This window comes from Biomphalaria glabrata, chromosome 16 (assembly GCF_947242115.1).
Source record: "Biomphalaria glabrata chromosome 16, xgBioGlab47.1, whole genome shotgun sequence".
Classification (NCBI taxonomy): Eukaryota; Metazoa; Mollusca; class Gastropoda; family Planorbidae; genus Biomphalaria; species Biomphalaria glabrata.
Genome location: NC_074726.1, coordinates 29,333,169 through 29,360,539, shown reverse-complemented (window position 1 = coordinate 29,360,539; position 27,371 = coordinate 29,333,169). Strand labels below are relative to the sequence as shown.

The window sequence follows — 27,371 nt, the reverse complement described above, 5'->3', positions numbered from 1 at the left end:
ATCTCTAAAGGAACACCCGAACTATGTAACTGAGTGGTCAAGCGCTTGATGACTGAGTGGTAAAACGCTTGGCTTCCGAACCGAAGGTTCTTAGGTTCAAATACTGATGAAGACTGTTTTTTTTTTTATTCGGGATCTTTAGGGCGCCTTTGATTCCATCCAGCTCTAATGGGTACCTAACATTATTTGGGGGAAAGTAACGGCCGTTGGTCGTTGTGCTGGTCACATGACACCCTCGTTTACAGTAGGCCACAGAAACAGACGACACACTTAACATCATCTGCCCTGATAGATCGCAATGTCTGAAAGTGGTACATAACGTTTGCTCTTATTTTACAAACATTGTAGTCAATAATCAAGTCTAAATATGGACATTAAATATACAATACACAATATACGGTTCAGAAACTTGGAGAGTCACTAAAACAAATATGGAAAAGCTCCAGACCTTTGTTAACCTTCGATGAAGTCCAGTAGGGAATCGGCGCCGACAGGCGCCGTTCATCCCGTTGGTAGTTAGAAAGGCTTTTATCCAACCACCAGGCCTGGACATTGGGATTCTTCATCCCATGTCCTGTCTGAAGGCACCCAGCGGTAGACGGCCATATCGATTGACTGGGCCACACCGGGTCGTGCCGCGTACACAGCGCCCCGTCCCCGAGCTTCGTCACCCGCTATAAGTGTCATGGACATTGCTAACTGCGGGGAGCTTGTCTCATATTCCTATAATGTAACTGCCACTGTTCCTTGCGAGGGTCGCCAATCCAGCAATCCGGAACTGATGACGACACCTTTGTGGAACGACGTGGCGGACTTTTTGAACTGGGTTGCAGGTTACTTGTTCCATCCCCACCCCGAGTGAGATAAAAAAAAAAAAGCTCACCCAGGGAGACCTGCTAGAAGGCCTGGTTCGCTACTCGTTCTTTGCCTATCCAGTTCCACCCCTGGACGTTTCCACCGGAGGGCCACGCTGAGGCGACGGGTAGCTGGAATATCCTTCAGGACCTTTGTTAACAGATGCCTACGCCGGATATTAGGAAGTAGGTGGCCTGAAAAGATAACTACTATTGATTTGTGGGAGAGAACTAGACAAAAGCCCATAGCCCAAGACATCACAAAACGAAAATGGAGCTGGATAGGACATACCCTGCGAAAACCAGCTACCAATGTTGCAAGGCAGGCACTTGACTGGAACCCACAAGGAAAGAGTAAAGTGGGCAGACCCAAGCAAACCTGGAAGAGGTCAGTAATCAGTGAAGCTGAGGGTACTGGAATGACATAGGAGCAGATGAAGAAAGCTGCTCAGAACCGAGTTCGGTGGAGAGGTGTGGTTGCGGCCCTATGCTCCCCTGGGAGTGCACAGGATTAAGTCAAGTCAAATATTCAATATAATACATTATTGTGTATTGTATCAAAACAATATGGAAAGACGAAAGGCATAGCCCTCAACACGAATTTCAGACTGCTGCGCTCCCTGGTCATGGCCACATTTTTATATGCTTGCGAGTCTTGGACGCTGATTGCAGAGCTAGGGAGGAGAATCCTAGAAATTGAGATGCTACAGAAGGATCCTAGGTATCACTTTTAAAGACCACATCACAAACCAAACGAGGTTAGAGACAGGGTTACTACTGCGATTGGACCCCACGATGACCACGATGATTGTGAAAAAAAAAACGCTAACTAAAACTCTATGGCCATATTACAATATATACTGGAGCTCGAAAAGACCTTCATTCAGACACAGTACCAGGAAAAAGAAGAAGAGGCAGACAGAGAAAGCGCCGGGAAGACAACATAAAAGAACGAAGGGCTTGCCATTGAAAGAGTTTCTAACCAAGGCAAAAGACAGACAGGAACGGAGAAAGACGCTCGACAGATCTTGTGTGGTGCCCCAACGGTCCACAAGACTAAGGGATAGCTGAAGGTGACATTATTGTTATGACATTGTTTGTTTGTTTTACATTTCAAACTTTCATTCAAGATTGAAGATTATTTGCCTTCATCCGAGCCCAACCCTCCTCCAGGTCGGCCGGGGTGGGATGAGGGCGGAGTATGGAGGCGCTCAGGGGTTCAAACCCGGAACTATCGAGACGGCAATACAGAACGCAACCACACGACCAGGCAGCCATCCATTGGCAGACGCTACCAATGAATGCAATACCTACTAAAAAGCACAGCACACGCCTTTTAGTGCAGCAAACAAAGTCCGTAATCCAAAAACACGAATCTATCAAGATCTATATGAAACAAACATTGTCTCACAAAACTATTCCCATATTGATCGTGCAATACAAGGGACACAAATACAGAATGACTATAATCTAGCAACACTGAACAATCTTACTAAAGGGCCTTGCGAGAGTGTCAGATACTTCTAACTAGAAAAGATCGTGGTCTGGTCATAAGCTGATTACTGACCTCTCACTTCTGGCTATTTGCTGGCTATTGATTGACTCCGTCTCTCTTGGAAGAAAAAAACAACAACTTTCTAGACAGTTGCATAGAGTAGAACAGATAAAGTAAAGGTGAAAGACATTTTGATAGCCTATTAACTGAAATAAAGAGTACCTATCAATTCATAAAATTAGGAGCATCTTTCAACTGATAAAACGAGGATTACCTTTCAATTGAAAAAATGAGAAGTACCTTTCAATTAATAAAATGAGGAGTACCTTTCAATTGATAAATGAGGATTACCTTTCAATTGATAAAATGAGGAGAGTACCTTTCTATTGATAAAATGAGGAGTACCTTTCAATTGATAAAATGAGGAGAGTACCTTTCTATTGATAAAATGAGGAGTACCTTTCAATTGATAAATGAGGAGTACCTTTCAATTGATAAAATGAGGAGAGTACCTTTCAATTGATAAAATGAGGAGTACCTTTCAATTGATGAAATGAGGAGAGTACCTTTCTATTGATAAAATGAGGAGAGTACCTTTCAATTGATAAAATGAGGAGTACCTTTCAATTGATAAAATGAGGAGAGTACCTTTCTATTGATAAAATGAGGAGTACCTTTCAATTGATAAAATGAGGAGAGTACCTTTCTATTGATAAAATGAGGAGAGTACCTTTCAATTGATAAAATGAGGAGAGTACCTTTCAATTGATAAAATGAGGAGTACCTTTCAATTGATGAAATGAGGAGAGTACCTTTCTATTGATAAAATGAGGAGTACCTTTCAATTGATAAAATGAGGAGAGTACCTTTCTATTGATAAAATGAGGAGTACCTTTCAATTGATAAAATGAGGAGTACTATCAATTGATAGTATAAAAGGTAACTTACTACATTAGGTCACACTGCTAGACTATTAAATAGGTTCGGACTCATATTAACAAAATCTACTAGAACCAGCTTTCTTCTTATCTTATAGAAAAGAAGATGATTACATCCTACGCATCATGCATTTAGTCATGCATATTAACCAATGACCTAAATTCTGCCAAGCTTTAAATTAGGATGGCGGGAGTGATCATTATACTTTATAGCTAGAATTAGATCAGTAAGCCACAATGCCTTAGAAACGTAAGGCATATAAGAAATGGCCCCTTAAAACCACCACTCAGTGGAACTTTTTAATCTTATAAGTCAGCCACAAAAATATTTGCACAAATTGTAAGACACATTTCCTTATGGAAAATAACGATCATTATTATTATTTAAATCAAGAGTTCATTCCTACTATGTGAACTGTAAACATTATCTGATTGGCAGTGGCATATCTTTTACTTGCACCCAATAGTCTATCAAGAAAGAAGAAAGCTCTATGTTAGTGCACATACTTAATTAAATGCACAATCACCCACACAGCTCACAATGAACAACAACAGTGTAGGCCTACTAGTGGTGTGAATAATCAACTTCAAAGAGGAACCAAAAAACAGACTGATATAAAACCAACTCTCAATGGTAGTACTTGTTATACTTAATCATTTCAAATGGGGAAAAATCTTTGTTTTTTTGTCTTGCTGGTATACTTAATCATCTCAATTATACTATTAGCCAAATTAAAGGAAATACTTAATCATTCAGGAATCCAGTCACTACTACTGAAGTGTGACAGGAATTGACCAAAGTGTGTGTACATAATAATAATAATAATAATTTTATTTATAAAGCGCTGTTAACAAACAAAATGTAGGCTCAAGGCGCTGTAACAACATTACAAACATAAACACAACTGCCGAAATAACAGTTAATCTAAAAAAGTTTTAAACAAGTAGGTCTTAATGTTCTTCTTAAAAGTGGTATAGCATGTTGTCTGTCTGAGATCAATGGGGAGTGAGTTCCAAACCTTTGGTCCGTGAACTGAAAAAGCACGCAGACCGTAGCTTTTGAGGGAGAAACGTGGCACCACTAAAAGCGTTGAGTCCATTGAGCGCAGGGTTCTCTGGGGGACATATGGAGTAATCAGTTCGCTAAGGTACAAGGGCATCTCATTGTTATATATACACTGATGACAAAGTGTGGCGACCTTGTAATCGATTCTCGCTTTTACGGGAAGCCAATGGAGCGTGCGCAAGAGCGTAGTAGCAGAATCTTGTCTAGTTTTTTTAAGGACTATTCGAGCGGCGTTGTTCTGTATACGTTGCAGCTTGGCTATTTTGTCATCAGGTATACCTGCTAGCACGGCGTTGCAGTAGTCAAGGCGGGAGAGTATGAATGCCACAGCTAGCGTTTTTGTTGACTCCGTTGTTAAATATGGTCGGATCTGGCCTAATCTGCGCAGCTGCAGATAAAGACCTTTGCAGAGCTGATTTATGTGTGGGTCGAAAGATAGTGTTGAGTCGAAGAAAACTCCAAGATTCCGCACTACATGGACAAAAGGAACATGGCAGTTCGTGATAAAGAGAGAATCTGTGCTTTCAACTTTTGAGACATTGTTCCTAGTGCCAATGTTAATTATTTCTGTCTTGTCTTCGTTCATCTTGAGTTTATTTTCAACCATCCAATCGCTCACCCTTGCAACGGTACCACTGATATTCTCTGCCAGATGGGACACCTCTGAGGGTACTGATGTATCGTATAACTGTGAGTCATCGGCAAAGAAATGGTATAAGATGCCGGTTGGCCGTATGACACCGCTGAGTGGATATGTGTACATAGTGAACAGTACTGGGCCTAGAACTGATCCTTGGGGTACTCCGTACTTCAAAAGTAAGCTTGTTGATTCCGTCCCGCTAACAACGACACTTTGGGTGCGTTCCGTCAGGTAGGATCCAAGCCACTTTAGGACGACTCCTGCTAAACCAAAAGTTGCAGAGAATCTGGCCATCATAATTTCATGGTCTAGCGTATCAAAGGCTGCGGACAAGTCCAGCATAGAAAGAATTGATATGTGGCCTTTGTCGGAATTGTGAAGTAAGTCGTTTAGTACCCTGACCACTGCTGTCTCTGTGCTACGGCACTTCCTATATGCAGATTGAAATTCTTCCAAGAGACAGTACTGTTCAAGATGAGAAAGAATTTGCACTAACACGATGCGCTCCAGAAGCTTTGACAGGAAGGGAAGATTTGAAACCGGGCGATAGTTTTTTAGACATTCCGGGTCAAGACTGGATTTCTTTAATAAGGGCCTGACAAGTGCATGCTTAAATTGCTGTGGTACAATGCCTGAAGTCAGTGAAGAGTTCACAATGTTGGTAATTGTAGGTACAAGCTCATCTAAACATTCAAGGAGCAAGGAGGTTGGAATGGGATCAAGGTCACATGACTTATTTGGCATCTTCAAAATAGTACTTTTGACATAATCTTCAGATACACGCTGAAACTCGCAAAAAGGAGTATTTTGAAAAATTGGAGAGTGGTCAAGCTGTGATGAGAGGGATGGCATGTCATTTCTGCAATAATGACTAGTTAGTAGCCAATATATATATATATATATATATATATATATATATTGTGTTTGCAGTCTATGACAATGACTAAACTCAATAGCAACCAAGCATGACTTACGAATGTACAGATGTCTAAAATGGAATTCTAAAAACAAATTATAACTAAAAAAAAAAAAGTTTAAAAAAAAAAGGATAGCGTATATAAAGAAAAGAACTGCAAAGTTACTGCCATATCTCAATACTGAAAGATTTACCTCCCCTTTTCTATACACAACAACCTAATTCTCTGCACAAGGCTTATCTTCCCTAAGATTAGTACATTTTCTATGTAAAACACAATTAATTAATTACAACTAATTGACTGAATAATCGGTTAATTTTATTTTGATTCATGTTATGTCATCGACAGAGAATAATTGTCGCAAAGTTTCAACTTAATCTGAGAATGGCAAACGGGAGAAATAATGCGTATAAGTTTTGCAACAATGAACATTTTCTGCTGTAATGACATTTGTAAAATGAAAAAGAAATGTACAAGATTCAAGACAGAAAATAATACACTCTCTTTCTGTATGTCTATCATTGTCACAGGATTAAATGCCTGATGATAAAAAAAAAGATTCTGTCCAAATGTGGTACTGGAGTGTATGAATAAAAAAAAAAGCGCAGACTCACCTCTACTGCCTCTTTCATGTTAAACTCAAAGGCTTCAGTCTTGCCATCATCCAGGTGTTCATCTCCATTCATAGCTCTCATAAGAGATTTCTCGTACAATTCCTACAAAATTAAATGAAAACATGCCAGCAAGTACTCCCCATTGATCTCAGACAGACAACATGCTAGACCACTTTTAAAAAGAACATGAAGACCTATCTGTTTAAAACTTTTTTTTTAGATTAATTGTCATTCTAGCTGTCCTGTTTGTGTTTGTTATGTTATCACAGCGCCTTGAGCCTTCATTTTGTTTGTTAACAGCGCTTTATAAATAAAATTATTATTATTAAGTAACATCTGCCTTTTTCAAAGTCAGGTAAAGAAACGATCTCTGAAACAATGATGGCTGCCAGGTCATGTGGTATGCGCTTGGGACTGTTGTCATGATGGTCCCCTAGTTTCAGGGCCTGCCCTAACCATTGCGAGGCCAAATGGGAAACGGATTGCGCGGGTCTCACGCTGGGTAAGAAACTAAGAATTAAGATTTTGTATTACAAAATAAATTCATCTTTGATTTTTGCATTTGTTCATCTTTTATGAAATTTGAAGTGATACAATATGTTAATATTGTGATTAAATACGGATTAAATGTTTACCTAAAACGTCAAATATTTCAATACATCGATTTAAAATTAATGAAAAAATTTTTATAATCAAATTATATTCTTTATTATACTTTTGTAGCCTTTAAAATAAAATCAAATATGTTAGATTATTTACTAAAATAAAAAAGTTATGTTAGTTTTAGTAACTCTACCCCTCTTGAAAATTTATATTCATCCCGAAAACTCCATTTTTTCAATCAAAATACTTTGCACTGAAAGAATCAAACAATGTTGACAATGTTGTATTACAGAAAAAAGAAAAGAAAATTGAGTAATTAAAGGAGTCGCTGTACTGGTATCTCTCTATATAAAAAACTTTGAACCTACCTCTTGTTTTCTTAAGGCATAGTGGACAGCACTCTTGACCAGGAGGTCAGTTATGACATTGGTCTTGGACTCTCTGTCCAAGCTATTGTAGTCAACTACTTCCTGAATGTTGTCCGCAGTTCTGATGACCCTTATGTTACTGACACTTCCTGCTCTTTGACCCACGTCTGCTCCTTGCTCCTCAACCACATCCTCAAGGGCTAGTAAAAATAGTGAAAATATGTTACCATGACAATATGTTTGTTTGCTAGTCCCAATGTGTAGATGAGGTAAATGAAAAGCTTTACTAATATAAAGTTTCCCCTTTCAAACCTTGCAATCAGATGATGTAAAGGTTATCTGTTTCTGTGGCCCACAGATAATGAGGGTGTGTCATATAGTCAGCACAATGACTGTTACGTGCGAAGCATGGTGTGAATGTGAAATGGTGTGAATGCGTGTTGAAAGGGTTAGAGAGAGAAAATGGATCCAAGAATAATGTAAATAGACTTATTTTTGATAGTATTAATTGTTAATCAAGACTAAAGTATCCATGATCTAGTATTAGGAGTTGGTTTTCCGTGCTGCCTTTAGGCGCTCAGTAAACACAACTCTGCCCGAGTCGGGTGTCGAACCTCGAGCCCCCTTCTAGGTAGCCAAGCCAAGTTCAAGCGCACTTGGCCTCTCGACCACGCTTCCCACCAATTCTATCCTGAAGGGTTTCTAAATTTAATTATTTTACTAAAGGTGTTACTCTAGTTAAGTTGTTTGTTATGAATCTCACTGCTCTATTTTGTGTCTGTTCCAGTTTTTTAATGTTTTCTTGAGTTAGGAAAGAGTGCATCCAACATTATTTACATCACAACAGGAATGGCTTAATCTCTATATGTAAATCATGTTAGCTATAAAAAGATCTATCTTTAGCTATAAATTAACTTTCCTTTAAAAGTTAGGCATGCTTAATGCTAATTATCATATGAATTATGATATAAAGGGTGCACATTTAAGATAATTTTGTTGTAACAAGTATGCATACTAAAGAAACCAAAATAAAAGTCAATGTACAACGAGTAAAAAGATGTTTAAGATAATGACTTTAAGCAGTGACATACAAGAGACATCAGTGGGCACTCTATAGAAAGTGTATCCAGACAAACTGCTTGGAGTCAGGAGCATGCTCTTCATTAGCCTGTAGGGCTGTGGCATGTGTGACAAGTCTTCATAGAGTAATCGCCTCCGCAGGTTTGGTGCAGAAATGTTTGCTTTGTACAGAGATCTCTCCGTGATGTAGCCTAGGAAGAAATTTGTATAAATTAGGTTTTCAAGAATTGCAATTACTTACTTTGGACCAAATGTTTAAAAACAGAAAAAGCAGTTTTTGCCAAATAAAAATATTAGATTATTTTTAAAAATAAAATCATAATCATAGCTCATAAACCAAAGCATCCCAGGGTCAAATCCTGGTGAAGACTGGAATTTTTAATTTCAATGGGTACCTATCTTATCTTATATAATACAGACGTTACTTCAAAAAAGAAGATGATTACGTCCTATGCGTCATGCATTTAGTCATGCATATTAACCAATGACTTAAATTCTGCCAAGTCACTGGTTTTCCTGGCTAGCTCAGGCAACCCATTCCATGCTCTAATAGCACTAGGGAAGAAGGAGTAACATTAGTTTTGGTAAAGTAAAGGCGGTTGTTTTTTTTGTGCTGGCCACATGACACCCTTGTTAACTGTGGGCCACAGAAACAAATGACCTTTATATCATCTGCCCTATAGATCCCAAGGTCTGTAAGGGGAAACATTATATATTAGCATAGCTTAAAAGTAGTTTAAAGTAAAATCTAAACCAAGAAAATTTTCAATATAAGTCAGAGGGAATTTCAGTTGACTTTAAAAAACAAATATTTATCAGTTTTTATTATCTACCATGTTTAATGATGTTGTCAAACACACTGTCATCCCATGTGCGAGTCCATGTAGCCAAGTAACGTTTCGCAGAGAATCCTGGCCTGATCTGCCGTTCAAAATTGTCTCGATGAGTGTGAACAAATTTAAGGTAGACTTTGTTGTTTATTGCATCCTGAACAGAAAATAAAGTTACTAAATAACCAGCCTATGTCTAAAAAAAAATAATTATTATCTTTATGGACAATCAGGGCTGGGGCCTCCACAAGAAAGGGGACCTCCACAAAAGAGATGAAAATATATCAGAATTTCGACGGGTCAAAAACTTTAAAGTTTTTTTTTATAATTTTTTTGGGGGGTATTTTTACGGCTGGAAAAAATGTTGTGATCAAGAAGAGTATGCTTGTTACATGGTCAAAATATGTAAATTTAGCTCTGGATTTATGACGGTGCTTCTAGCCTACACAAACTAAAAAGAATACTAAATGCACTAAAAATATGCGTATTAAATATTTTTTTAAAATGGAGAGTGAGATTCAATTTACAAGAACTCTTTTTTCTTTCTTCTAAAATATAGCATGCTTTTAGATAGAAGTATTTTCAATTATAAGTGAATCTTTATATCTTTATTAAAGCTTTCGAAAAATTGTAGGGACATGCCCTGGGGCCTTCAGATATCTGGCCCTGTGGACAATTAGCTAAACCAAAGTTTTTTTTTTAATCCTACAAAGAAGATTTCATGCAAGAGACAGGAATTCCCAAACATCCTTCTCACACTCTAGAGAGAGCTAACAGTAATCATGAACATGATATTAGGCATCGGCCATAGAAATAGATGACCGTTACATCATCTGCCCTATTTGATTGCAAGATCTGAAAGGAGTGCTTTACAACTTTATTCTACTACATTGAAATGTATTATTAAACAGCATAACTTGAAGAGTTATTTAACTAAAGGATTATTAGTGCTTTTTCTGTTACTAGAACAAAGTATGTATCGATATCTGAGAATGTGATAAAAACAATTAACAACATAGTTTAAGAATAAAACAACATGTTACTAATTACAACTTAGGCATGTTGAGATCTGTTATTATATAATATTAATGTGCATTAATGTTGGAGAACAGACTGACACCTGATGACAATAAGCATTAACATCTGAGAATGGAATGACACGAGTTGATGTTTACATTTCAGAATGTTCAAATACAAATACTCACTTCAGCTCCATATTTTAAAATTGACTTTGTCAGATCTTCAACAGTTCTCAAAGTTTTCTGGGTTAAAAATGGAAATTCATAACATTCAATCAATTATTCTATCAAAAACACTACTTATTCATAAAATAAAACAGGAACATAATTCAATATACTTTAACAAAACCTTAGCAATCTTAAATCCTATTGTATAGTTCTATAAGAAACAATTTAAAATTGGATAGAGTGAAAAGCTTTAATCTTTGTGATTTTCCGTTGAGACTTTAGTGTTGGAAGCTGAACACTCTATTATTTAGCCAATTCTATTTATCCTTTACAAGCCAGGTACCTGAGAATCATCAGTACTAGTTTCATGATCATGATGCTTAGAATGATATTTTCTCTTGGACGCTCGCTCCATGTTTCTCTGGGCTAGATCTTCTGAGAAAAGAAGAAGAGCCCCTTTCCTTGTGGTAAAAGTCTTTGGCACCCTGTAGGACTGTAAGTCTTTAAGTGAGCGTGTGCTGTACTGACCACTGTCCACATCGTTGTCAAAGTGTGTCTGTACCGGTGGTAAGTAAACTCTATCTGGATGTGTAGTAAAGTTGTAGTAGTCCTGTAGGAAAGTTGATTAAAAAGACGATATCACCAAAATATAATGTTGGAGTAATGAATTCTTGCCATGCACTCTAAAAAATAAATATTATACCTTTGTGTTTTAGCATCAGATTAAATATAAAAAAAAAGTATTCAAATTAAGTTTTTTTTAAGTTTCAGAGGTTTCTTTAGAAACGAAGATTATCATTTCTCAGGCCAGAAAGGGCTATGGTGCACATCTTGTGAGTGTGAGAACTGCTGCGAGACGTATCTGTGAGGTCATTAGAACTGTAGGGGAGCTATGAGGCGCTACGCCAAACAGCTCAGGACCCTCTGTTTAGCAGCCATGATTTTTCTATCAGTGTATCCCTTCATTTATTCCTTAAAGTATATAAGGCTATATGCATTGTGATTAAATCTATATGGCAAGAGCAGATCTTTATTGTTCAAAACTGAATTTAATATGTTATTTGACTTGGAATATAATTAATTTTCTGAAAGTACATTACGATTTCTAAATCATAACTTTAAAATTAAAATGGCTTGATTTTTTTTTTAAATTATTATGAACCTTCCTCTAAACTCAACAAGTGACAGAACCAAAGTTAAAAGCATTCAACAATTAAACATAACATTTGGTTTTTAATTTGCAAGACTAAAATTTTTTATGCCATTCAATTTTAGCTATGATTCTTTTCCATAATTTAAAATTTAGCCACAATTTATTTTAAAAAATTGATCTTGAAATCAACTACAAATCATGATGAAACATGACTAGTATTGTCAAAATCTAGATCTTTACACACAAACAGATTCTATCAATATACTGTATTATTTAGATAAACTATTAAGCTTCTTACCTCTGGTTCGAGAAAAACATCCACTTTTTCATGTCCATTGCTATGGACCTCACCAACACCACGACTTAGTAGTGACAAATTCAGAGCACCACCGGTCATTTTCTTTATTAATCAGAAAAATATTGATCTAGATCTAAATCTAGCCAGGTTTGTTTATTATTACCTCCTGTTTATCATTATTATTGATTGATTGTTGCAGATTTCACTGAAATAAATATTATTATATTACACTACAGCAAAATAATTGATAAAACTTAAAAGTCAACAAACTGAGTCTAAATCTATGTACTGTAGGGTACACTAGGAACTTAAAGACTTGTGTAAGTTATAAATTAATCTAGGGAACTTAGGGCACCAGTAGACCTATATACTATCACTCAGAGACATTTAGTCTAGATCTACAAATTATAGTTATTTAATTAAAGAAATGATATAGATCTAGTCAATCTAGATATAATTAAAAACGAACTTAACTTTAAAAAAGAAGTTTAAATAAAATAAAAAAAAGTTAATAAATGTAAAAATTAAGTAATCCAAATTTAGATTTAGAATCTATACTATACTCGCTGATACTGATATGACAGTGACTAGTGAAGTCTATAATGATATAGATCTAGTCATTATCATATAGTCATATAGATCTAATGTCTGTCATAATAATCATATTTAATCATATAGTTTTACTTTTAGAGACTATATTTAGAATCTAGATAAAGATTTTGATTTTCTAGATGATAATGATATGACAATGATGTAGATCGATCTTATCAAATAATCAATATCATAATGATAATCATGGACATGAATGATATGAATCTAGAATTTGAATATCTAAATAATCTAATCTAGATCTAGTAAAAGTTTAGAAAAATGAATGTACACTAGATTCTAGTAAAAGTTTAGAAAAATGAATGTACACTAGATTCTAGATTATTATACTAATCCTAATGTAATATTTGTTCTACTGTGATATGGAGTTAACTTAGATTTAGTCACAGAGTAAAACTTTGTTTACGTTTCATATTGATAGCACTGTCGTCACTCAGTCACTGTCGAAGAGAGGCACTGAACACACGGGAAATGATTTCCCACCATTTTGTGAAGCGAGGTGCGCTGCTTAGCTACGCTGAGAAAACAAAAGGTTCGCTCTTCATCTCAATTACATTTAATAATTAAAGTAGAAACAAAAGCTGTTTCAGCATGCACGCGTTGTCTCTTGAGCTGTAGTGAATCTAGAAAGACATCAAAAGGAATTCAACGAAGTATTTCATAAATTGATAATCAAGCAAGACATCACCTAGTTCCTAGGGCACTGGAGTCTGGAATACCCTTAAAAAAAAGGCAGTTTATTTCAATAAGCGTAATGGAAAACCAAAACAAATAAAGCATATTATTTTTATTCATTGCAAATTTCAGAATCAGATTGATTATTAATAATTAATAATAAATAAATGAAAAGCTACCATGAAATCTTCTATAATTAAACGAAAACAAAATCTTTCAAGCAGGTATTAATTTAAGTACATAACAAGAACTCTTCTGTTCCTATGCAATCATTAAATAAAACCCAACTTTCTGATGTTTAAGAGGCACTGTGATATGTACGTATGTTTTAATGTGTGTTATCGTATAAGCGTCGTTTCTTTTTTATTGTGTATTGTTAAAGGAATTCGCCTAAATGTAGATATTGATGGGGCAAAGCGATTGGAAAGGGTTTTCCAGCAATGGCAACACTCTCTAATTATTGATGAAACTACAAAAAATCAAACAAAGCATTAGGATTTATTAAAAGAAATTTCTATAAATCAAATAAGAACATAAAACTAAAATGTGATTTAACCTTGGTTAGGCCAATAATAGAATATAATGCATCCTCCGTTTGGGACCCCTCAACTCAAGAAAACATTAAGAAACTGGAACAGACACAAAATAGAGCAGTGCGATTCATAACAAACGAATATTCACATTTGACTAGAGTAACACCTTTAGTAAAATCACTAAATTTAGAAAGCCTTCAGGACAGAAGGCTCAAAAGTAAAATAGCAATCATACATAAAACACTGAACCATAATCTTGAAATACAAAAACAAAATTTAATAAAATACTCTGAAAGACACAAAGATAAAGGCACACTCCTCATTCCATATGCTAGGACAAATTTATACAAATACTCCTTATTCCCTAGTGCTATTAGAGCACGGAATGGGTTGCCTGAGCTAGCCAGGAAAACCAGTGACTTGGCAGAATTTAAGTCATTGGTTAATATGCATGACTATTATAAATGCATGACGCGTAGGACGTAATCATCTTTTTTGAAGTCTGTGGCATTTTACGTCTCGAGAGACGATCTTTTCCCTTTGCAACTTCTTGTGTGACTAAAGAGGCCAATCCTTGATACACAGCTGCGATCGCAGGTTGGGCATATATAATCACCACGCGCCGTTGCATTTTCACCCTTCTTTCTGCTTCTGTTGTGTATGACATCTGCAATCTGTGACCCTTCCTTTTTGCTCTCTCTCCATGTGAAGTAACGTCTGTATTATATAAGATAAGATAAGAAGTGTCTGGGAATATACCAAACTGACCACGGCAAGTAATATGCTAGCCTACAACGCCTTTAGGCCTATAGTGGGCATTCTTCTTTATGGTTGTGAGAGCCGGTGAACACACACACACACACACCAGGAGCATAGATTAAACATTTTCTACTTGAGCTGCCTGCGACGCATAATGTGAATTTCCTGGTGGAATCGTGTCTCCAACCACTGTTATATTATCACAATACACTAACAATGCTGATGTTTAAAAAAGTTACACTCCATTTTTATTAACGTGAAACAAGGAGAGACCAACCAGCAAAGACTAATACACAGTGACTACACACTGCTGACACACTTAAGAGTGAACATGTGAACATACTGAACAATAGAACAAGGGAGACTAGGCCTACAAGAAAACAAACAAACACACACACAAAATACACAAACATAAACACACATATAAATGTAACAACCACGACGTTTTGAAATTGGCCAATACGCACAGCATCGATGCTCTTTTAACACAGAGAAGAGTACCCTGCGTCGGGCACGTCACCCGCAAGCCAGATGGAAGAATTCTTAGAGAAATCTTTAATGCCTAGCTTGCGGAGGGAGTCAGACCCAAGGAGGCCCAAGACTAACCTACAGAGATGTCTGTGAGATCTGAGGAATACAGAGAACAATGAAAGTATGTGGGATGAAAATCGCGCAAGATCGGACAGCATGAGGACTGTGCCGGTGATACGAATCTCGCCGAGAGCAAAAGGAACGAAGCGGTCTCTTAGTCAAGAAAAAGAAGTAGAAAGCTGCCATGTTTGTGTCAAACTTTGACGCTCAAACATCAGTTTGTTTAATCACATCAGATTCTGCCCGGCTCGAGAAGAAACCAGCACCAATGACTCACCTGGGAGCATCCATTGTCTTTAGAGACAGGAGCCGATGTATCACCTTCACCTATCCCTTAGTCTTTTGGACCGTTGAGGCACCACAGAAGATCTGTCAACCGTCTTTCTCGAATTCCTCTCTGTCCTTTGCCTTAAATAGAATTCCATTCACTGCTAGGCTGGTCCATTCTTTGATGTCTTCCTGGTACTTTTCCGCTGAAGGTCTTTGCGAGTCCTGAGGACCTTGTGATGCGGCTATAGAGTATGAGTTTTTTTGACAGTGGTTAGCATGTTATCGTGGCATCCAAATGTTATATTAATCCTGTTTCTAATCTCTCCAATCGTGATGCGGTCTTTGTAAGTGACTCCTAGGATCTTTAGGAAGTTTTTTAAGCATCTTAGTTCTATTGCTAGGAATCACATCACTGCGTTCAAACAGACTACAAGCTCTATATAGTAGGGCCTATTGTGTTTGAACGACAGTTTATAAATGAAAGGTAAATGAGACAATACAAGAAGAAACATGTGCTAGGTAGCTACATACGGAATAAGTTGTTGGCAAGGCAACGCTTCATCTAAACTGTTGCGACGTCTAGAAAACATCATTAAAAAAGCATCAACAATTAAACTCACAACATTACCACATTTAATGTAACTTTTGGAACAAAAGTGACCAAAGAAAAATCGAAAAAATCTTGGAAGACAACGGCCACCCGCTCCATCAGAACTACGTCAGGTCGTCGCGAAGTGGGCGACTGCTGTCAATCAAAACAAGAACGGAGCGGTACAAAAACTCGTTCGTACCTCACTGGGTCAGACTCTTATCACCGCCACTCGTTGATCAGGGAACATGAAATGCACCAAGATACCTGTGTGTAGTCGCTGAATGAACTCTTTATGTTGTCTGTTGTATATATTTGTATTTTTCTGTTGTGTTGTCCTTATATGAGAAAAGAGTCCTTGTAATCACAACAAATTTCCGTAAGGATCAACAAAGCAGTCTTAGTTTATACCTAGATTTAGGTTTTAAAAAAATAAGAAATAAAAAAAGGGGATTAACGTGGAGACGCAAACAAGTGTTCTTTGAAAATAGAGCAGCAGCATCTAGGCAAAGGTCTCGACTTATGGGGCCTGTTTATAGTCTTCTTCTCCTTCTAGTCAGCTTTGGGCTGCTGAGCTCTTTTGCAGACTGTGCCAAGGAAAAATAGTGTGCTGTTTTCTTCAGCACTGCTGTACAGGGTGTTGGTTATGTTGGGCTGTAGTGGAAGTAGGGTCTCTGGATCTGCCTAAGTTGGATTAGGGAGGGGCATTCAAAGAGGTTATGGTTTACAGTTTCATAGAGGGGTAAGTGTGTTGGGAGATTTCTTTTGTTAAAATGGTAATTTAACAGGTTTGTCCTGTTCTTAGTTGAAAGATTTTAAGTTGCTCTTTGCGGGGGAGGAAGTATGAAGTCTACAAAAACATCAAAACAACTTTTGTATGTCACTGTCTGCACACAAACTAAGCATATTCATCTTAAACACTTAACAGGAGAGCAAAGCATGAGTAATTAGGGCGGCTGCCTGGTCATGTTGTTTGAGTGCTGAACTGCCATTGCGATGCTCCTGGACTGGAACCCCATTCCGCATCACCCTGCCGAAGGTTTGGGCTCGGATGTAATAATCTTCAACTCTGAAGGAATGACAAAAACACGTAAAAAAAAACAAAACAAAAAATAATAATAATAATAAAATTAAAAAAAAAACAAGCAAACAAACAAAAAAACAAAACAAAAGAAAAACAAAAAAAAAAAACAAAAAAAAAACAAATCAAGCAAACAAACAAACAAAATTATGTGGAAAATTATTTTTTTTCACTGTATATATTAAGTATCCCTCAATACATTAAAATTCATAAAAACCTCATAAACTAGCTAAAAAAAAACAGTGCTATATATTAAAACATTAGTCTGAAGTGGATTCAATATTGAAATAACATATTTTCTTCTTCATTAAATTTTATATCATCAGCACAACAGTTTTCTATTTTAAATTGTTTTTGTTTATTGAGGAAGTTGTTAATCAATGAAATAAAGTCAGCCATCAAAGCACAGTCATGTTCAACTATTGTGAAGTTGCAATTATATAATTATAGTTCTTTTCTTTTTTTTTCTGAAATGTTTAAAGAGCAAATGATAATGAATATTGTAGTGATGCTACAGACATATCAACATTTGATAAAAAAAACAAAAAAAAAAAAACAATCAACAGAAACTTAAAACTTTCTTATGTTGTCATGACAATAGAAACATTTTTGTTTTGCACAGAATTCATATTGATAGTTTAAAATACAGTCCTTGGTTAAGAATGATTGGGAGTTTTAAGTGGCTGCATATTAGTGCTCAAAAGCAAATAAGGAAAGTTTAAAAAAATGGGCAGGTGAATATGATGCTAAAAAACTGGGTCATTTTTAGACTGCAGTTGAGGCAATAACAATTTCAACAATAGAGACACTGAACCATATAATCTTCAAATACAAAACCTAATAAAATACTTAGAAAGGCACAAAGATAAAGGCACATTCCTTGTTGCACATGCTAGGACAAATCTGCACAAATGCTCCTTCTTCCCTAGTGCTATTAGAGCATTGAATGAATTGCCTGAGTCAGCAAGGAAAAAAAATGACTTGGCAGAATTGAAGTCATTGGTTAACAAGCATGACTAGACTGACCTAGGAAAACGCATAGGACGTAATCATCTTCTTTTTTTTAAATTAACATTTGTATTTTATAAGACAAGACAATAAAGTCAATCTATAACAGAATGTACACAATGAAATACTGGCATGTATGTCCACACTCGCTACCAGTGCTTCTAGCAGAAAATAGCCAAACCAGAATACACACATGATCTTTCTCAAAATAACTTCACCACATCAGTGATCGTCTGGAAAACTGGCAAAAAAGAAACGGTTACAGAGCAGATAAATTGTGAACAGTTGGACCAGGGCTTAAACAACCAAAAAGACCCATTAACTACAACAAGAAAAGCTAACCCAGACAGACCTAGAGAAATACAGATACTAAAATGTGTACATGACAAGTATCAACTTCCCCCTCCACAGTTCATAGGTAGAGAGGCAGACATATAATTTAAACCATTAACACCCTCTGAAGATATTACTCCAAAACTCTTGCAGACATTAATCCTACCCCAACACGATTATATATTTAACCACATGTCAGATCCACAGATTACATTAAAATCAGTAGTTATACATGGTTTTATCATAATCAAAGTAAAAGTAACCAATATGTAAGTCTTTTCTGGTTTGTCTAATATACATATATACATGTTTTTTTTTTTAGAAACAGTAGATCAGCAGAAACCAATTAAAGAGCTAGGCATAATGCCATAAAGATGATGGTTAAGTGACTGAAAACTATTTAAGACCTTTGACAACAATAGGTAGTAAAATAATGATATAGTCCAGGGGTTCTCAACCTGTGGGTCGCGACCCCCTTGGGGGTCGATTGACGATTTGCCAGGGGTCGCCTAAGACCATCAAAAATAAGGATTGTTATTGTCTATTATTCTATTGCTGTGTGTGTCTATGGGGGGGGGGGGGGGTCGCGGCAGAGTGATATATTGTAAAAAGGGGGTCGCCGAGCTTAAAAGGTTGATAACCGCTGATATAGTCTTAATGTATAAAATAGAACAGTATTGTATACATGATCTTTTATTACAAATTTGGCACACCAATAAAGAAAAGAAAAGAAGATAAATGAAATAAGGAGCAGCAGTAAATTTGATAATGTATCACCCAATTCTTTGCATAGAAAAAAACAACAACAACAGGTGCATTATGGGAAAAGTATCATACACAGGTTTTATGGGAAAAGTATCATACAGACATTCAAAACAGAAGTGTAACCCTGTATATACCCCTATGTTTACACCCAACATACATACACATGGGAGGCGATAACCTGATACATACACCCTTCAAATAAAACCAAATTTATGATTTACAGATACCATAGGTTAATACAGTGTTGTTAAATCAAATTAATGTCTATTATGCCAAAGCATAATACAAAGTTACTAAGCTCTATTAGTTTATAATAACGCTGGACAGTTCACTGTTGTCAAACTGTTTTCCTTTCAGAGAAAACTTTTGTTATGTAGTTTAAAAAAAATAATTAATAAATCTATAACTTTGGCAGAATAAACAATGTAAAACCTCATTTATATGTCATTGTCCCAATAAAGGTATTAAAATTGGTGATAAACAAAAGAATAAAATGTGAAAGCATGATAGAAAAATTAAAATTGTAATACATGTCAGTTTATTACATTCATTTACATATTATTACTGTGACAATTTATAATCAATCACAATTCAGTGTGAATCAAATATTTAAATTTAAAAAATCTTTAAAATCGACACAAATTTTTAAAACATGTAATAGATCCCTAGTTCAACTAACACGAGGGCACTTTGGTTTGTTATTTTTATTCAGTCTGTTAAATCACACAAGATAAATAAAAGTCTACACAGACGAATAACATAACAATACTTTCACTGTAGAGGTCTATAGTACATTCTGTTGAACCAGAATGGAATAAAAACAAACGTAAAATATCATTTAGAAAACACAAGCTAACTACAGGTTCTCAAGGTTGTAGCTGAGGAGAATTTATTTATATTTAACATTCGTAGAATAAGTGGACCTAAGCTCACTATTAAATTTATGTTATTTACAAAAGTAATTAATATTTGCACTGCTGAACATCCAGACTAGGTTACAATCCTAAATACCAAAATAATTAATACTGTCTTTTTTTTTAATATCTAAAAGAATGGATTAATTTTGCAAATTTAGCCCAATATATATATGTCAGTGAACGTCCAGGATGACATTAATGACCATTTTATGTTCACTATAGTAGCATTATACAACTGCTGCTTCAATGCCTAGCAGTGACATCACAGTGTGAGGGTCAAGATATACTAAATAAGAAAATATTTCCGTTACATTTACAATAATTTGTTACGAGCACATCACAATGGCCGGGTAAAATTGTCCATTTTTATTCATTATTGACAATTAATGCAATAGTGCTAGCACTACTTTTGTAATGACGTGCTACAAGCAAAAAAAATAAAAGCTATTTAATTTATTAATGACTTGATTTCTCAATATAAATATATATATATATATATATATATTAATTAATATATATATATAAATATAAAACAAATGTTAAATATTATTTGATCATTACTTTAAAACAAATATTTTAATCTGAACAGGAAGTCCTAGATTGAATTATAACAACTCAAAGACTGGCATGATTTGTATACTCAGTAAAAAAAAAATCTTGCATATATTAAGCCAACATATTGTTTCCCCACTAGATTGTTTATAAAATAAAAATACATAAATACAAAGAATATATACAAAATTTACAAGACTTATTTCTAGCATTCAAACATTACCAAAACTCACTGACACAAAGAGAAAGAAATTTAACTTAAAATATATAAAAAATTCCTCTCTAATTGTAAAGTTTTTGTTCACCCACATTAATTATAAATGTATATTAAAAGATTGTATTATGTTATAATATTCTTTTTTTTTTTTTAAATTTATTGAAAAATTAAATTTAATGTAGGTGCTCTATTAAGTAGGCCTTCCTGGACATGTTTCCCAAGCTCTTTTTTAATCTAATGTTTCATATAAAATTAGCATGTGAAACTTAGCAGTGATTTTTTTTTTTAAAAGCTACTTTCTTTTTATTGTGCTGCATTCCTCATTAATTTTCGGGCTCTTTCTTTTTACAGAAAATTAAAAGATCTGAAATTGACATAAAGAAATAAAAAGAGCAGTAATTTTTCACTAACCTTGAATAACAACATTATACTTCTAGCTGATTAGCTAATCATTTCAAGAGGAAGAGAATCAAATAACAGTCAAAATATTTGACTACAAATTGACGAACATTACATAATTCAGAAACCCCAAAGGACTGTCAGAAAAAGACTCAGATTAAACCGAATAATACTGCCAGAAATAGACATAGATTAAACCCCAACACACGGTCAAAAAAAGACATAGATTTAACTCCACTGCAGTGTCATCTTATCAAATTTGCATACTTTGTTAATCGGGAAACAAAATACAATGTCTAAATGGCAGTACCCCGGGAGAGCCTATATCCTGTCTTTAAATAACTACTACTATTACAAAACATTCAGGGATGCCCCAGTGTTCACAAAACCATCATGGGCACATGTTAGGGTATATAACTGCAGTCCTTTAGCTTGCCTCAAGACATAGCCCTACATCATAGCCTGATGAGACAGGTAAGCTTCTCAATTACGAACAATGAATCTATGGGATATTTTACTTTCCACAGTCTTATTATTATGCTTCATCCAAATACAGTAATATATGAATAATAGGACAAATACATTGTTTCCATGAAGATTGATATGATGAGCCCAGAGAGTGGAAATAACTGTAAATTAAATAATAAAAGTCATCAACTGAATGGATGCTTCCATCCATTATTGATGTGAACTGGTGGCGGAGATGTTGCTGCTTCTTCCACAGGTGTGGCTATCACATTTTCTTGATGCTTGCTGGCCTGGTGGTTTACGTCGCAGTCAGTAGATGCACTTTCTTCACATGTTTTGAAAGTTGCTATATTTCGGTTAATGTCGGATACATCGGGGGGAGGTGACTCTGTGTCGACTACCTTGCACTGTTCTACTTGTTCGCACTGCTCCACAGCATTCAATGCCGCGCCATTACAAGGGAGACTAATAGTTTGAGATTCATTAGACACAAAAGCCTCTGAACTTTGAGCTTCAGGCTTAATGCCCTTTACCTTAACGTCTTCGTCATCACAAACTTGAATGACCTTTCCATTAAGATCTTCAGAATTCACTTTCACATTTTTTTCTAGCTCATTCGCCGTTTGTGGACTAGTCTTTTCGTCTTCTTTAGTCCTGTCTTTTGAATGACCATGGGCTGGGCCATGCAATGTAGCTACTGCAGTGAAATTAGTCAGTTGGGGTATGGCTGGTATGGTCAGCTCCCATTCATCAGCCGTGACCTCCATGGCCAGTTTCTCCATCAGCTCCACCAATTTTTTGGCCTTCCTGACCTCATTCTGGTGTATAATGGTGTATAGGTGCTCCGTCAGTTGCTCTTTCACTTCCCCCTTAGCAAACAGATCCATCTTTGCCGCTATAAACTCCTTCTCAGCTTTCTCATAGCGTTTTCTGTAAAGCAGACAAAATAAATGAAGTTATGTCAAAGTTATTGGAAATTAAAGTTTCTATATTGTTTAATTATAAATTTACAAGCTATAAAATTAATTTTAAGCATTTGTAACTTAATACAACAATAATGCCATCTTAATGAACTTTGTAAACAATTGTACTGAAAAAGTTTTTCTTATCATTCTTGGCAAAGATTTAAATTGCAACAAAACAATTTTTTAACTCTTTCTCACTGTAATTATTTTCATTCCAATAGAATTATTTATTTTGCTCATTTGTATTTCACTATCCTATTATAATTAAACTTCAATCACTTTTTTGTTTGATATCAGAAAATGTGATATTTGGCATCATATTATAGGGAAATGCATGCTCTTTTCAATTTAGTTTAATGGGGTCAAATCAATGTTAGCATCGTCAATTGGGAAAGAAATAGTGAAAATATGTTTTCTAAGTATAGCCTGTTTCTGTATGGGACAACCTAAGAGTCTTAGGCAAAAAAAGACCCAGGAATCTCAGCCCCCCCAAAAAAAAAGGAATGATTTATCTCTAACTCACTGGGCATCGTTGTACTCTAGGCTTGCGATTTCAATTCTGTCTCGGATGATACTGACATCAGCCGTCAGGAGGGTGTCCAGGTGATTTAACTCTTGCTGTACTCTCATTAACTTCTCTGCTTCTGCTTTGGCCTTCTTCCTCCTAAGACACAGCACAAACAGAGAACAAAAGAAAAAGTCAAACTATCACAATAAGGCCGTGGTGGCTGAGTGAGGGGTAAAGCGCTTAGCTTTCGAATTGAGGTGTCTTGAGTTTGAATCCCGGTAAATTGAATTTCTGGATTTTTAGGGCACCCCTGAGTACACCCAACTTGACAATAGTTGGAGAAAAGTAAAGGCTGTTGGTCATTGTGCTGGCCACATGACACCCTTGTTAACTGCGGGCCACATAAAACTGATGACCTTTACATACCAAGGTCAAAAAAAGGGGAACTTTTTTAAAAAATCACAATAAAGCAAAGTTTGTTGAGATGTCTGCATAAAAATGTAGGCTACATAAATAAAGAAGCAGGCTGATAAATTAGGATATTAATTAGTAGAGCTTTGTCATTAGCACTAATAACCAGGATAACACATAGATATGCATTTGACATAATAATAACCTTTTTTGAAGGAACGATGTAATTTATATAACAAAAAACAACATCAAAAATAGTTCATTCCAGCTGTATTTAGGATATATGCAAGTGCTTTACCTGTTTTCTATAGCCTGAGCCAGGAGAGCTCTCTTATGCTTATTGGCTTCCTCTATGACTTTCTGCTGCTGTTGAAATTTCTGAACATTACTCAGTTCCACACTGAAAAAAACAAAAATAGAATCATTTTTCAATTAATGCAATGAAACAAACAAAAATTTCAAACGTATTCATTCATTCTAGACATTTATTTGATTGCAATCCGCAAGGAAAGAGAAAGTTGGCAGGTCCAAGCAAATCTGCATGTGGTTGGTCATCAGCAAAACTGAGGATACCGGAATGATGTGGGAGCAGATGAAGAAAGCTGCTCAGAACCCAGTTCAGTGGAGAGGTGTGGTTGTGGCCCTATGCTCCCCTGGGAGTTCACAGCAATAGTAAGTACAGTAAGATATTCATTTACATTTTGTGTATATTAATCTTTTCTTAAGTTGGGCTATGAATGAATACATTACTATTTTGATATTTAAAATTGAAAACTATTGTGCATATTAATAAGACTGTTACAATATTGAGAGCTGCTACATTCATTTCACATAAACATCATACCAATAAGTGGTGAAATAAAAAAAATAAAAATTACAGTTGCTCTGGACATCACAATTTTAAAAGAAGCAAACATTTTATTTAGAATTCAATGTCACAGAAACATTTATTAGGCCAATGGACTTGTCCCAAGAGCTACAGGACTTTCAATGTGACAGAAACATTTATTAGGCTAATAGACTGAACAGGCTTGTCCCAAGAGCTACAGGACTTTCAATGTGACAGAAACATTTATTAGGCTAATAGACTGAACAGGCTTGTCCCAAGAGCTACAGGACTTTTAAAGTCACAGAAATATTTATGGTCCTAAAAGTAAAATGTTGAGAGAATATGTTTTCTGCCGTAGCCAAGACTAGAATTAAATTATTTCAACCATGATACTTTTAGTATACTTTAAACATCCAGACTTACTTGAATGCCTCAGCTTCATCCAATTCCTTAATATCATTTTCAACAGCGACTAAACTGCCAGGTGATTCTGGTACCCTCTCAGTCAAACTACCATCAAATGTCTGGGAAGGTGTAATAGTGACAGCTGGCTGTGAAGAAGAGTCAGTTTCCTTTTTGTTATCAATTCCCTTTTTGTTATGAATTTTATTTTGGTGATCAATTTGTTTATTCTCAGAGGTGATAACATTTGGGTTCAATGCATTTTTCTCCTTTCTCTGAGGAGCGGTGGAATTCTGGCTAGCTGGCTTGTTTGAAGTAATTCTTTGTGCCACAACAGACTTACCAGTTTTTCTTGTGGGTGCACTATTTTCTGAAAAAAAAATATTTTGATGAATTATAAATTTACAATTTTTTTTACTTTATAAAGTCGCATGCAAGAGTTTAATTGGAGTTTATTTGTGAAACTGATATATTTCAAAGTACCATGAACTCTCTAGGGCATTGCTAATTAATCCTCTGTGAAGGGTCTTGCTAATTAATCTTCTTTGAAGGGTCTTGCTAATTAATCCTCTGTAGAAACTTTTTTTTTTTCTAGGTAAATAATGGCCTTAATTATTTTTTTTAATTACACCAAAGTTTCTACATTTTTAGTAAACTTTTGCCCATCACTAAAAATGACTAAAATCTGTCTGTCTTGACATGGTGTAAAAAGAAAAGGATATAAATAACAAAATTTAAAGCGTATAACACTTTTAAAACACCATACTTCTCATGTGTTTGAGAGTTTCTTATGATTTTTTATTCTTGAAGGTAGCGCTAGAAAAATGTTCGAAACTTTAATTAAGCTCTTGAAAGCATCGACCTGACCCATTTTAACATCAAATCTAATTTTAACAATGAGTAGTAATACAATTGAATAAAACTTATCAACTTTGTAAGACAAATGGATGAGGAGTTCATAGATACAATCATTTTTTTCCTAGATCTAGATCTAATTCTTATGGCTATGGTTATGGAGATAAACAAATTGATTCAAACATAAAAAATGTCGGCGACTGAGCCTGAGCTTAACTTGTTTGATTGATGTCAGTTACTCTAGATATCAATCATAGTATAATCTACTTTATCTAGATGTTTATATGAGTAAAGAAAAGAGTCCTTGTAATCACAACAAATTTCCATATCATAAGATCAATAAAGCAGTCTTAGTACTCTTAGACTTAGATATAGATTATGATTATCATTACCGTGAATCGTGATTGTGATTACCTGAATCTGGTAAACTAGCTAATCGCATTTTTCGAAGATCTTCATCGCTAAATCCTGACCATCCAGCCATGGTAACGCTAGTTAGTTGAATGGACCTAGTCTAGTATGAAGCACTAAAAGCCCAATGTTTACTAGATTCTAGATCTAGACCTAAATCTAGATAATAAACTTCTAAATTTCATTTATATTTAATGATCATGATGATTTCTTCGCTTCGTCAATGAAAAGACTCTTGCGTAAAAAAATATTAGAAAAATACTGTTTGTAATCGGGTCTATGTAAAAGCTATTTTGATTAGTCCGTGCATGGAGTCTAAACCAATCCCTCGCAGGTTTACATAAAAGACTTTTTTTTTTTTCTCAGGATCGGAAACAAAATGGACGTTTCGTTGATGACATAGGGGTCATAGTAACATCCGTTTCTGAATCTTGGTCTTGGGTTTGTAAACACTTTTGTAAACATATAGATCTAAAGTAAATACCCCAATTATTAAAACCAATGTTTAAGCGATTTTAATTTAGAATTTAGTGCAGCCTATTTTACTGAGTATGGCAAATGAGTCTGCTTAGGTTTTAGATCATTCATCTTTTTTATCATTGTTATTGACTCGAGAGTTGAGTCACCCTTACTTAGGCCCTGCCCCTGGCGCCCCTGCCCCTAATGATGCCCTGATATTCTGATTGAATGAATCATTAGACTTACATCTACTCTATTACTGATCTAGAAACTAGATCTACATCTAGATTAGCTCTAGAGCTAGAGTCTAAGACTTGTTTATATGCTCTGATTATTAATCATCATTATCATATGAATTATAAATTTTGAAAAGAAAACATTTAAGATTATCTTAACATATCGACATATGAAGAATGAATCTACTAGACTCTAGACTAGAATAGATCTATCTGCCTTTCTAGATTAATAAATTAATTAAGTAATTAGTCTCATTAGATAGATCTATCTAGATTCTAGATCTATGTCCTACAGTCTAAGTTTCATAATTAATCTTGATTAATCTACTGGTCATGCATGTTTATCATTATCAGTGACTTAAACTTGTTGGTTTTCCTGGCTGATTCAAGCAACCCTAGTCACCTAGAGGCTATACACTGACTATATTATTATATCATTTCACTATATATATATATATAGTGATCCGATATTCCTATATTATTGAA

The 27,371-nt window shown here is 35.3% G+C and overlaps 2 protein-coding genes across 9 annotated transcripts in view; both read right to left on the bottom strand.

The window, feature by feature from the left end:
* Positions 1 to 13,208, bottom strand: part of LOC106058674 (inner centromere protein-like) — an 80,413-nt gene extending 67,205 nt beyond the window's left edge. For all 8 annotated transcript variants that reach the window (XM_056014037.1, XM_056014041.1, XM_056014039.1 and 5 more), the window contains exons 1-8: positions 13,059 to 13,208; positions 12,044 to 12,248; positions 10,936 to 11,202; positions 10,611 to 10,667; positions 9,409 to 9,562; positions 8,587 to 8,766; positions 7,496 to 7,695; positions 6,525 to 6,626 (exon numbers count right to left, since the gene is read on the bottom strand). In XM_056014037.1, the coding sequence (XP_055870012.1) occupies positions 6,525 to 6,626; positions 7,496 to 7,695; positions 8,587 to 8,766; positions 9,409 to 9,562; positions 10,611 to 10,667; positions 10,936 to 11,202; positions 12,044 to 12,142 (1,059 nt within the window). In that variant the 5' untranslated portion in view covers positions 12,143 to 12,248; positions 13,059 to 13,208. The remainder of the gene's footprint in view (positions 1 to 6,524; positions 6,627 to 7,495; positions 7,696 to 8,586; positions 8,767 to 9,408; positions 9,563 to 10,610; positions 10,668 to 10,935; positions 11,203 to 12,043; positions 12,249 to 13,058) is intronic.
* Positions 13,209 to 17,484: 4,276 nt separating this feature from the next.
* LOC106077661 (RAB6-interacting golgin-like) lies at positions 17,485 to 26,432 on the bottom strand. Its single transcript, XM_056014451.1, has 5 exons — positions 26,194 to 26,432; positions 24,946 to 25,294; positions 23,992 to 24,093; positions 23,298 to 23,438; positions 17,485 to 22,739 (listed from the first exon to the last, which is right to left on the bottom strand). Exons 1-5 carry the CDS (start codon positions 26,261 to 26,263, stop codon positions 21,995 to 21,997), a joined length of 1,407 nt encoding a protein of 468 aa, XP_055870426.1. The 5' UTR covers positions 26,264 to 26,432; the 3' UTR covers positions 17,485 to 21,994.
* Between the last annotated feature and the right edge of the window lie 939 nt (positions 26,433 to 27,371).